The following is an 11,337-nucleotide window of genomic DNA, read 5'->3' as shown; positions in this document are numbered from 1 at the left end:
GCCTCTCTGTGACAAGGTGTGCACGCTTGTTGGTGTGCGTCACTGTGTATCAGCCCGTGACAGGGTGCTGACGTCCTGTGTGACCGGGGGTCCGGTGCGCTCCTCCCAGGCCCGCTGGCCTCACTCCCGTCCCACCTCTGCCTAAGCTTCTGCACATGAAAAGCAACAAGTACCTGACTGTGAACAAGCGCCTGCCAGCGCTGCTGGAGAAAAACGCCATGCGGGTGACGCTGGACGCGACCGGCAATGAGGGCTCCTGGCTCTTCATCCAGCCCTTCTGGAAGCTGCGGAGCAACGGGGACAATGTGAGCAGGAGGCCAGGGCGGGAGGGGGCTGGGCGGAGGTGTGGGCCACGCTCTAGAGGGATTGCCCGAGGCTCTAGTCCTTAGAAGCAGAGTGGAGGGAGGGGCCCCGGGTGGCAAACGGGCGTCTGTTCCTCTCAGCTCACCTTGCCCTGCCTGTCCCCCGAAAGGTGGTCGTGGGGGACAAGGTGATCCTGAATCCTGTCAATGCAGGGCAGCCCCTGCATGCCAGCAACTATGAGCTCAGTGATAACGCCGGCTGCAAGGAGGTGAGTGGGCATGTCCTGGGGACCCCAGGCTCTGTGTGTATCCTTCCCCTGCAGGCTCTGCCACTGGTGGTGCTGGGACCCTGGGCCTCTGTGTCCCTCTCCTAGTGTTTGATCTCATTCTTCACCCCACTGGCCAGCTGCCATAACTGTCCTGGCTAGGGCCTGGCACAATGGCTGCTGGGAGCATCCTGAGCCACAGCAGGAGCTGGGCCAGCTTCCCCTTCCCCTCCCTCTCTTTGATGTTCAGCGCTGGCTCTGCCAGCTGTGCCACCAGCCTGCCTGCCCCCACAGGTCAACTCTGTCAACTGCAACACCAGCTGGAAGATCAACTTGTTCATGCAGTTCCGAGATCACCAGGAGGAGGTGTTGAAGGGGGTAAGCTCCAAGCCCCTCCAAGCAGGCCCCTCCTCTTCCTGTGAGGTGACCGCCTTGGTTCTGCACCTCCTCAGCTTTCTTTTGCCCCCAGCCAGTCCCCCATGTGTCCCAGCTATCTGTTCTCCCCTTGGCTCGCCACATTTTCTTTTCTTGCAAAGGAACATCAGAGGCCTCCCCACTTCACCTTCACCTTAGGGTGGCCAGATCCTTTGAGCATCCTTTGCTGTCTCTGGCTTTTGCTCTGTGGGTCCCACATTGTGTGCTGAGCTTTGGCAGGGCTTCTCCTGCTTGCTGCCAGGGGTCAGTGCCTGCCCTTACCTGTCCTCAGGGGTCAGTGCCCGCCCACCTGTCCTCAGGGGTCAGTGCCTGCTTTTACCTGTCCTCAGGGGTCAGTGCCTGTCTTTACCTGTCCTCAGGGGTCAGTGCCTGTCCAGCTGTCCTCAGGGGTCAGTGCCCGCCCACCTGTCCTCAGGGGTCAGTGCCTGCCCACCTGTCCCCAGGGGTTGGTGCCTCTTCTTTGTCCCCAAAAGGCCAGTGCATACACAGGGAAAGGAGGAGGGACTGAGAGGTGGAGCAGCCTCCTACACCTGCAGGGGCTACTGAGGCAAGAGGGAGAATATTTGAGAAGCTAAAGAACCAAATTTCTGATGGAGAGGTAGGGTAGGGTACGGGTAGGGTAGCGAGAGTGTGAGGCGCCCCAGCTAGAATGGTCTGGGGAAGCTGCGAGGCTGCTGTTTGCAGCTGAGAAGCCCCTCCCCTTCCAGGCTGTGCTTAGATGCCCTGGCTGTCCCCATCAGCCTGGGCTGCTCTAATACCTGCTCCTCTGTCTGCTGAGCCTTCCTATTGTCCACACATCAGTCAGAGCCCAGTGCCCCTCCTCCCCAAGGCCTCCCTGTGGCCCATTCCAGTCCTGGCTTTGGGCAATGAGTATAAAGCAAGCCCTTGGGCTCAACCCTGTGCTATACCCACAGCAGCTTCTGGTGAGGCCGTCATGGTGCTGGGGCTAGATTCTGGGAAAGCTCGAAGCAAGGCTTTCTCATCAAGCAAGGCGCCCTTGGTGCCTTCCTCTGCACTGAGGGACAGCACGGTGTTCCTAGGTTCTGCTGTGATGCAGTCTGTGTACGGATGCTCTCTCACTTTCGCTCTGCCTGACAGTGTAGAGCCAGGCTCAGTGCAGGAAGACAGACGGTGCCGTTAGGTGGTCATGGGTGACAGCCTCAGGGAGGGAGGAAGTATGCTGAAGGGACGAGGTGTGTGGGGGCCCTGGGACCGAGGCAGGGGCTCTCCCACTTGGACCAGGCTGCAAGGTTCTTGGCAGCTTGTCTCTGCCCAGGTAGTATGGCGTATTACTTCATGAAACCTGTGATGGGGTTCTGCCGGAAGCCGGGGTTATTCCCGTTTTTTATAGAAGAGGCCGCTGGGGGTCAGGGATATCACAGAACCTATCTGAGCTCCTCACAGCTTGTGAGAGAGAGAGTGGGGAGGGGCCAGGATTCACACTCAGCTTTTCTAAGTCCTGGAGGTGAACGAGCCCTGGCTGCCACCCTCTGGCCACCACGGAGAGCAAAAGAAATGGTGGGTGGGTGGATTTCCGGTGTAGGGAGGGGGTGGCCCTGGGCTGGGAGGCTGAGAAGGGGAGTCCTTCTCCTTCCTGGACGAGGCCGTTAGAGCTGTTTGGCGGTATTGCTGAGGGCGGGCCGCAGTGTGGAAAGCTGAGGTGGAGGGCTATCGCAGCACCTGGCCGCCCTGTGGCCTGGGGCTTCGCACTCTCCTGCAGGCCACATCTGAGGGTCGTCGAGTCCAAGACATGACTGTGAGCGTGTGACCCCGTCCTCCTAACCCCACCCGCAGGGAGACGTGGTGCGGCTGTTCCACGCAGAGCAGGAGAAGTTCCTGACCTGTGACGAGTACAAGGGCAAGCTGCAGGTGTTCCTGAGAACCACGCTGCGCCAGTCCGCCACCTCGGCCACCAGCTCCAACGCGCTCTGGGAGGTGGAGGTCAGAGCCCCGAGCTCCGGGCTTCGCCCCCGGCTCCCCCAGCGTCCCGGCAGGTGGAGTGCCCCTCCCAGCCTTCGCCTGTTCTGCCCCTCCTCACCCCCTCACCCTTGCGTGCCCCCAGGTGGTCCACCACGACCCCTGCCGAGGAGGAGCAGGTCACTGGAACGGTCTGTACCGCTTCAAGCACCTGGCCACGGGCAACTATCTGGCTGCCGAGGTGAGCGAGGGGCAGGGGTGTGCGTGGCATCTGCGTGTGCTGGGGATGCATGGGCCTGAGAAGAAGGGGCCGTCAAGGGCCAGGTGGACTTTGGGCCTGGGGCAGGCACCTTGGAGGGGGGAGTGCCTTCTGGGCGTGGTCCTGTGTCTGGTGGGGTATGTGCTAATAGCTTAGTGTCGGCAACCACCCCTCACCCTGTAACCCTGTTCAGGAGAACCCCAGCTACAAAGGTGACGCCTCGGACCCCAAAGCTGCAGGACAGGTGAGGAGCGAGGAAGGCGTCTGCCCCTGGGGCTGGGGGCCTGGAGGAGAAGGGGGGGACAGAAGGGGAGGCCGCGGAACCTAGGAAATGGCTGGGATGGCGGGAGAAGGCCACTCGGGTGTGGCCCAAAAGGAAGCATCTGGGCCGGTGTCCTCATCCCAGGGGGCCCAGAGCCGTGCTGGCCGCAGGAATGCGGGTGAGAAGATCAAGTATCGCCTGGTGGCCGTGCCACACGGCAATGACATCGCCTCTCTCTTTGAGCTGGACCCCACCACGCTGCAGAAAACCGACTCCTTCGTGCCCCGGTGGGTGTGCGCTGGCTGCCCGAGGCCTTTTGTCTCTGGGGTCCCTTGGAGCTGCAGCTCTGAGATCTGCTTGCAGCTGGCCTGTGTGCGGGACCCCAGTCCTGTTTGCTCTACCTAGGTCGGCCCTGTGCTTGCTCCACAGCTGCTTCTCAGCCCCTTGGCCCTGGCCAGCCAGGTGTCCAGGCACTAGGTGTGAAATGGTTCGCAGCCTGGCAGTCTGGAGAACCCGGATGCTGGCTGAGGAGCTCAGGCTCCGGCCCACCAACCCTGAGGTTGTAGGATGTTACATCCAGATGTTTTCCTGAAGCGGGGCCTGCAGCCGGTTGGCAGGCACACGGGTCTGGGTTCACTATGTAGCCCTGTGTAGACCAAGGAGGCGGCACATGCCTATAATCCCAGCACACAGGAGATGGAGGCCGGAGGTCAAGGTTATCCCCTCTGCACAGTGAGCTTGAAGGCAGGTGGGGCTTCAGGAGACCTGTTTTTTGGGGGCTGGAGAGATGGCTCAGTGGTTAAGAGCACTGACTGCTCTTCCAGAGGACCAGGGTTCAGGTTCCAGCACCCACATTACAGCTCACAACGTTAAGATCTGACAGCCTTACACAGACATACATGCAGGCAAAACACCAATGTACATGAATGAATGAATGAATGAATGAGCCAGATGTGGTGGCGCACACCTTTAATCTCATCACTTGGGGAGGCAGAGGCATGTGGATCTCTGTGAGTTCGAGGCCAGCCTGGTCTACAAAGTAAGACTAGAACAGCCAGGGCTACACAGAGAAACCCTGTCTTGAAAACCAAAAAAGAAAGAATGAAATGAAAGGAAATTTACTAGGGTTGTAGAGATGACTCTGCAAACAACACATTTTCTGTCAGGTGTGAGGATGGGAGTCTGGATGTTGAGAATCCATGGGGAGGCCGGCTGGGAGTGAGGCCTGCCTCCCAGCACGAGGCCGAGACTGGGAATCTCTGTAGCCAACATTTCTAGCTAGATGCTGCCAAGTGTTGAGCTCCTGGTTCAACAAGAGCCCCTGCCTGTATGTAAAAGGCGGAGGTGATGGAGGAAGTGGCCTAATGCCAGCCTCCAGCCATGAGCACACCATCCACTCAGCTCTGGAACACCTGTGTGCACACGGGAGCGTGGGGTTCCGTGCCATCTAGGCCTTAGTGTGTTCTGTGAGACCTCAGGTAGCTGCCTCCCCTGCCCTTCTTCCGTCTGTCATCTGCAGAGTGGGAATGTCAGATGCCAGGCACTGGGGTTGCTGGGGAATCGTGGAGGAGCCGTTGGCCCCTTGTCTTACCTGACAGCCTTGGGGCTTGCTTTGTCCACTTAGTTCCTACCTCATTGGTTTAAGGGCGCACCAAGGCCTGTGTGCCTGAGAGCAAGCGCAGTAGCAGGAACAGGCCCTCATCCTCAGTACCCACAAGGTGGAGGTGTGGGGAGCAGAGGAAGAGGATGGTGTCGGGAGTGGGGAGCAGAGAGCAGTCTGTGGCACCCTTGCTCACCGGCTCTGCGTCCCCTCACCTAGGAACTCCTATGTGCGGCTGCGCCACCTCTGTACCAACACGTGGATCCAGAGTACCAACGCGCCCATCGATGTGGAGGAGGAGCGGCCTATCCGGCTCATGGTGAGGGCCCTTGTGCACGGGGCAGGGTTCTTCCTGGGCTGGAGCTTGTGTCTGGCGTCCTGCTGACCCCGTCTCCATAGCTGGGCACGTGCCCCACCAAGGAGGACAAGGAGGCCTTCGCCATCGTGTCGGTGCCCGTGTCTGAGATCCGTGACCTGGACTTCGCCAATGATGCCAGCTCCATGCTGGCCAGCGCTGTGGAGAAGCTCAACGAAGGCTTCATCAGCCAGAATGACCGCAGGTGCGCCGTGATGGCGAGGTGGCGTTGCGGGGCAGGTGGCTTCTCTCGGGCCACAGAGGCGATGCAAGTGGAAAGTGGGTACACGGGGTGGGACTGGGGGTCCAGGGACCTGGCTGCCCCTGCTCCCAGCCTCACTGCTTATGTATACCATATCACCGGGGCTCAGGGGAGGTAGGGGCGTTGTTGGGGTCACACAGCTGGAAATGGTGGAACCCGGACACCGTGCAGGTCCCTTCACACCAAGCGCAGCCCCACCCACTGGCCCAGCAGCTCTTTCTGACTGCAGTGTTCTGAGCTTTGCTGTCTTGGGACAGGTTGGGGTCCCCGGAGGGTAGGGTGTGGGGAGGGGACTAGCGCTGGGCCCAGCAGCAGGGCCGGCGTGCGACTCCGGGGAGAGCTGTTTGCCTGTGTGGGCACAGGCTGGCAGGGCCCTCGGGAGCCGCTTCTCAGCACAGCACGCTTCTGGTGTTGTCCTGGTCAGGTTTGTCATCCAGCTGCTGGAGGACCTGGTGTTTTTTGTCAGCGACGTTCCCAATAATGGGCAGAATGTCCTGGACATCATGGTCACGAAACCAAACCGGGAGCGGCAGAAGCTGATGCGGGAGCAGAATATCCTTAAGCAGGTGTGTGTGCTCTGCGGGGCTCACAGTGGCTCTGCAGTGGGGCTCAGGCCTCTTTCTGAGGGACAGTGGAGGCAGTGTGGCTCAGCAGGAGAGCATCTGAAGGGAAGCTCTGGGCTGGCGTCAGTCAAGGTCGGGCTCCAGGGACGGCGAGGGCAGGCAGGATGGGAGAGACCCTTTTACTCTCTGCACCGCTCAGATCTTCGGCATCCTGAAGGCTCCGTTCCGTGACAAGGGGGGGGAAGGTCCGCTGGTGCGGCTGGAGGAGCTGTCCGACCAGAAGAACGCCCCCTACCAGTACATGTTCCGCCTCTGCTACCGGGTGCTGCGGCACTCGCAGGAGGACTACCGCAAGAACCAGGTGAGCGCGGGACACCCCTGCTGGGCACGCGCCGCCTTCCCTCGGCAGTTGTCTCCCGGGCACAGAGGCTGGCAGCCAGGCGCTGCTAGGCGCTGGGTACGGAGGCCACCAGGGATGGCTTCTGGGGGGCGTGCCCGGCTGGGGCTCATCCCAGCCTGCCCTGGGCTCTGTTGTGGCCATCTTAAAATACCTCCTCCTTCTTGTTTTTGTTTTACTGAGACAGTGTCTCGCTATGTAGCCCAGGCTGGCCTGGAACTCACTATGTAGACCACAGAGGTCTGCCTGCCTCTGCCTCCCAAGTGCTGGGGTTAAAGGTGTGTGCCACCTCCTAGCCTAAAAATTTTCACGTTCGAACAAATTTTCACTGTTTACTTAGTACCATTTAGCCAGTCTTGCTAGGCAGACGAGGCTCTGGCAGGAGACACAGGTCACAGCTCAGGCAGCGCGTAGAGGAAAGCCGCCCTTCTGCTCTGGCGCTGCCTCCCACCGGTGGCCTCCTGACATGGGCCTCTCAAGGCTGCTCACTGTCTCCAGTGCAGAGACTCCTCACTCGGGCCCACAAGCTAACAGAACACAGGGTGGAAGCCCGGCCTCCCAGCCTTATCTGTGCCCGTTCCATTGGCCCAGACTGTCCAGTTCCCTTACCAGAGGTATAACTGGAGACTTTTAGAAGAAATGCTTGGCTCTGGCAGCCTGCACAAGCTAGATTCAGCCACTGGTTCTGTTATTAAAGAGTCCAGCTAAAAGTAGAGGGAGAGGCAGAGAGAGGAGAGAGAGAAAGAGAGGAGGGGCTTATTCAACATGGCCTCATTAATAAGATAGACAATGGGGTTCAGTACCCAGGTCTGTCTTTGGGTACCAACCTGAGCTCTGAAGCATCCCGGTGCCTCAGCCCAGCTCCTCTGCTATAGTACAAGAAACCAGCTGTAAGGTGGAGCCTTCACTGTCTAGATAATTGCTCTTGTTTGGGGTGCCCTGCCCTGCAGGCTCAACTGTTGCTTGGGGACTGGTTCATTCCCGTCACAAAGAAGTGTCAGTTCCTGGTGATCCCGACTCCAGGGTGACTCCAGAGGCAAGCAAGCGTGTGGGCCAAAGCAGAGGCTCCAGGCAGGCTGGGGATGTGGCTCAGTTGGTGGGTGCTTGCCCAACATGCGTGACCCACCTGGGTCCCTTCCCAGCGCCCTATGAACTGGGCATTGGCGGTAAATGCGTGTAATCCCACGCTTACAGCGGGGGAGGAGGCCCAGGTGTCGTCCCAGCTCACAAGCCAGCGACACCAGGCTGTCACCCTGCCCCCTCCCCCTGATCCGGAAGTCCGTGTGGAGGCGGCAGAGCAGCCCTGTCTCTCACCCATGGCCCCTGTGACACCCCCGCCTGCCTGCCCCCAGGAGCACATCGCCAAGCAGTTTGGGATGATGCAGTCACAGATTGGCTATGACATCCTGGCCGAGGACACCATCACTGCCCTGCTGCACAACAACCGGAAGCTGCTGGAGAAGCACATCACCAAGACGGAGGTGGAGACCTTTGTCAGCCTCGTGCGCAAGAACAGAGAGCCCAGGTGCCCGCCGTGCCCGCCTGCCCTGTGCCTGCTGCCGCTGGGCTGCTTGTTGTTGTTTTCAGACAGGGTTTCTCTGTGTAGCCCTCGCTGTCTCAGAACTCAGACTGTAGACCAGGCTGGCCTCCAGCTCACAGAGATCCCCCTGCCTCTGCCTCTGGAGTGCTGGGACTAAAGGCGTGTGCCATTACTGCCTGCCCGCCTTCTCTTGCTGGTTGACTGCCGACCCACCTGCACTGTGTAGCTGCTCCTCTCCAGTGCAGGGGTGCAGGGTAGCGGTGGGGGAACTCTCTCAGGGGCTCAGTGTAGCCATAGCAGATGCCCGTTCCCATACAGAGAGAGACCCCCAAAGCCTCCTGGCAGCTGAGTCAGGGCCTGCCTGAAGCATTTGTTAAATGTTTTGTCCCAGGGAGGAGCCAGCGGCTGCTGCCAGGGCAGCTGGGCAGGAGGGTGGGCTGGCTAAGGGGTTCTGGCCTCCCGAGCAGCTTCTGAGTCTGCTGCTGGCCCCTCTGACCTGCCCAGGTTCCTGGACTACCTCTCCGACCTGTGCGTGTCCAACCACATCGCCATCCCTGTCACCCAAGAGCTTATTTGCAAGTGTGTGCTGGACCCCAAAAACAGTGACATCCTTATCCAGACTGAGTGAGTGGCGCCACCGTCCCAGGGGCTTCATGGGGTTCAGGCTAGCGTTGGCACCCTAGTTCTTTGCAGATAAGCGCCCAGTGCCTGTGGTGCCGGGCACAGGGGGGTGGGGGGGTGCCGAGAGGGGAATGAGCCATGGCCGCATCCTGAAAATCTGGGCTGTGTTCAACCTCCCTGATAGGTCGTGAGACCCCCGTATCAAAAGATAAATAAGGGGCGTCAGGCTCCGGGTGGCCCCCTGACAGTGCTGTTGCCCACAGGCTGCGGCCCGTGAAGGAGATGGCCCAGTCCCACGAGTACCTCACCATCGAATACTCGGAAGAGGAAGTGTGGCTAACATGGACGGACAGGAACAATGAACACCAGGAGAAGAGTGTGAGGCAGCTGGCTCAGGAGGCGAGGGCCGGCAACGCTCACGACGAGAATGTGCTCAGTTACTACAGGTGCCTGGCCCTGGGCTGTGGGCCCGCCGCCCCTTCCCGGGAGTCCCAGGGCTGTCAGGAGCCTCCTGTCTGCCCTGCCCTCCTTCCCTAGCCCTGCACAAAGCCTTTCTCCACACAAGAACGGTCCTGAGGGCCAGGCTCGACCTGGTGGCCAGGCCTTAAAGAAAGCTGCGTTGCCCTGTGTCGGGCGGGTCCCCTGTGCTTCCACTTAGCTGTTTATTGTGTTGCCTGTCTTCTTGTTTGCTTGTTTTTTTAGTTTTTCTGAGACAGGGTTTCTCTGTGTAGCCCTGGCTGTTCTGGATCTCGCTCTTTAGACCAGGCTGGCCTTGAACTCACAGATCTGATTCTCTCTGCCCCCAGAGTGCTGGGATTAAAGGTGTGTGCCACCTCTGCCGGGGTGTTTTTGGTTGTGCCACGTCTGCCGGGGTTTTTTGGTTGTGCCACCACTGCCGGGGTGTTTTTGGTTCTGAGACAGTGTCTCCCTCTCTAGTCCATTTCAAGTCTCTGGTCTTGAACTCAAGGTGATGATCCTCCTGCCTCATCCTTCGAGGGCTGGGATTCTAGGTGTGAGCCACCACGTGGCCCAGACGTGTCTTCGTGGTTGTACAGGAGGCGCTTGCTAACTGCAAGTGTGCCCTGGGCGCTCGCACCTCATGGCAGCCTGGGAAGTGGGTAGCACTGTGCCCTCCAGTTGGGGAGCAGAAGCGCAGGGAGTGGAAGAGCTTGTGGTGTTAAGCTCACACGCAGGGTGGCCTGGCGCCAGGACCCTGAGGTAATGAGCTGAAGGTGGGAGGGAGGGAATGACGTCACCCAGGGTGAAGCTTCTATCAACGTCCTCATCTTGGCCTCACACCTTTTGCCAGCCGGCTCTCCCACTCTCCCCCCTCCCCCCACCCCGCTTCCTGTAAGGACCTGTCCTAGGCAAGCTGGAAAATGCCTGCCCTCCTTTCCCAGGAGGGGAGATGTCCTCCCCGGCAAGGTTTGGTGCTGTGCAGCCCCCACCAGGGAGGGCCAAGCCTCAGCCCTCGCCCCGGCTGCTGCCCTCTGACCTGCTGCCCCCTGCAGGTACCAGCTGAAGCTGTTCGCCCGCATGTGCTTGGACCGCCAGTACCTGGCCATCCATGAGATCTCCAAGCAGCTGGGCGTGGACCTGCTCTTCCTGTGCATGGCGGATGAGATGCTGCCCTTTGACCTCCGTGCCTCCTTCTGCCACCTGATGCTCCACGTGCATGTGGACCGCGACCCCCAGGAGCTGGTGACGCCTGTCAAGTTCGCACGCCTCTGGACGGAGATCCCCACAGCCATCACCATCAAGGAGTGAGAGTCAGGGCGTGGGTGGCTCGCCAGGGGGAGAGGTGCAGCGCGGGTGGGCAAGGAGAGGGGACCCTCATGCCTCCCACTTCTGTCTCCAGCTACGATTCCAATCTCAACGCCTCCCGAGACGACAAGAAAAACAAGTTTGCCAGCACCATGGAGTTTGTGGAAGATTACCTAAACAACGTGGTCAGCGAGGCTGTGCCCTTCGCCAACGAGGCGAAGAACAAGCTCACCTTTGAGGTGAGACGTGACCCGGCCTCAGTCAGCATCCAGAGATGGGTTCTAGGATCCACGACGCTGTTTTCCTGGGGGCTCTCAGCCTCCTGGGGGATCGAATGGGCAGCTAGGGCCCCCTAACAGCCGGCTTCCCCCGGCTGCAGAGAGCAGAAGAGAGCTGGCTGGCTGAATCCCCTCAACCCATCACCCGGGTCCTGCCTTCCTAGGCCCCACCCTCCTGGGAATTCCATCCTCTGGACACTCCTTCATCCTGGTTTTCTCTGTCCTGTTTGGACCCCAGTAGAGGCACTCTCGCCCTGGACCGTGGGCCCCCAAGTACCTTGGTCTAACTCCACAAGCCACACTCTGATTGTGTTGGTCCTGCCCCAGCAGAACCAAGTCCCCTGCATCAGCCACACCCCCGTTGCCGCTGGCCACGCCCCCAGCGCTGCCACTCCTGTATCAGCTCCACTCCTCCCCCAGCCGCACCTCTCATTGGTCTCCCTCCACATGCCTCTGCATAGACTGGTCCCTTCCCCTCCCCTGGCCACCCCCTCCACAGGTGGTCAGCCTGGCTCC

General features: G+C 60.1%; 1 protein-coding gene across 1 annotated transcript in view; it reads left to right on the top strand.

Moving 5' to 3' along the window:
• Window positions 1-11,337, top strand: part of Itpr3 (inositol 1,4,5-trisphosphate receptor type 3) — a 57,927-nt gene that overhangs the window by 25,477 nt on the left and 21,113 nt on the right. Inside the window, exons 5-20 of the mRNA XM_055607189.1 lie at window positions 147-305; window positions 473-571; window positions 863-946; window positions 2,798-2,944; window positions 3,066-3,161; window positions 3,373-3,423; window positions 3,586-3,728; window positions 5,261-5,360; window positions 5,441-5,601; window positions 6,083-6,224; window positions 6,421-6,582; window positions 7,971-8,143; window positions 8,663-8,782; window positions 9,043-9,225; window positions 10,291-10,542; window positions 10,638-10,782. Coding sequence (XP_055463164.1) covers window positions 147-305; window positions 473-571; window positions 863-946; window positions 2,798-2,944; window positions 3,066-3,161; window positions 3,373-3,423; window positions 3,586-3,728; window positions 5,261-5,360; window positions 5,441-5,601; window positions 6,083-6,224; window positions 6,421-6,582; window positions 7,971-8,143; window positions 8,663-8,782; window positions 9,043-9,225; window positions 10,291-10,542; window positions 10,638-10,782 — 2,217 coding nt within the window. The remainder of the gene's footprint in view (window positions 1-146; window positions 306-472; window positions 572-862; window positions 947-2,797; window positions 2,945-3,065; window positions 3,162-3,372; window positions 3,424-3,585; window positions 3,729-5,260; window positions 5,361-5,440; window positions 5,602-6,082; window positions 6,225-6,420; window positions 6,583-7,970; window positions 8,144-8,662; window positions 8,783-9,042; window positions 9,226-10,290; window positions 10,543-10,637; window positions 10,783-11,337) is intronic.

The sequence above is a fragment of the Psammomys obesus genome, unplaced genomic scaffold, assembly GCF_907164565.1.
Source record: "Psammomys obesus unplaced genomic scaffold, mPsaObe1.curated_primary_1811, whole genome shotgun sequence".
NCBI lineage: Eukaryota > Metazoa > Chordata > Mammalia > Rodentia > Muridae > Psammomys > Psammomys obesus.
Note: the sequence above shows the minus strand (reverse complement) of the source record. Positions and strands in the feature narration are given on the sequence as shown.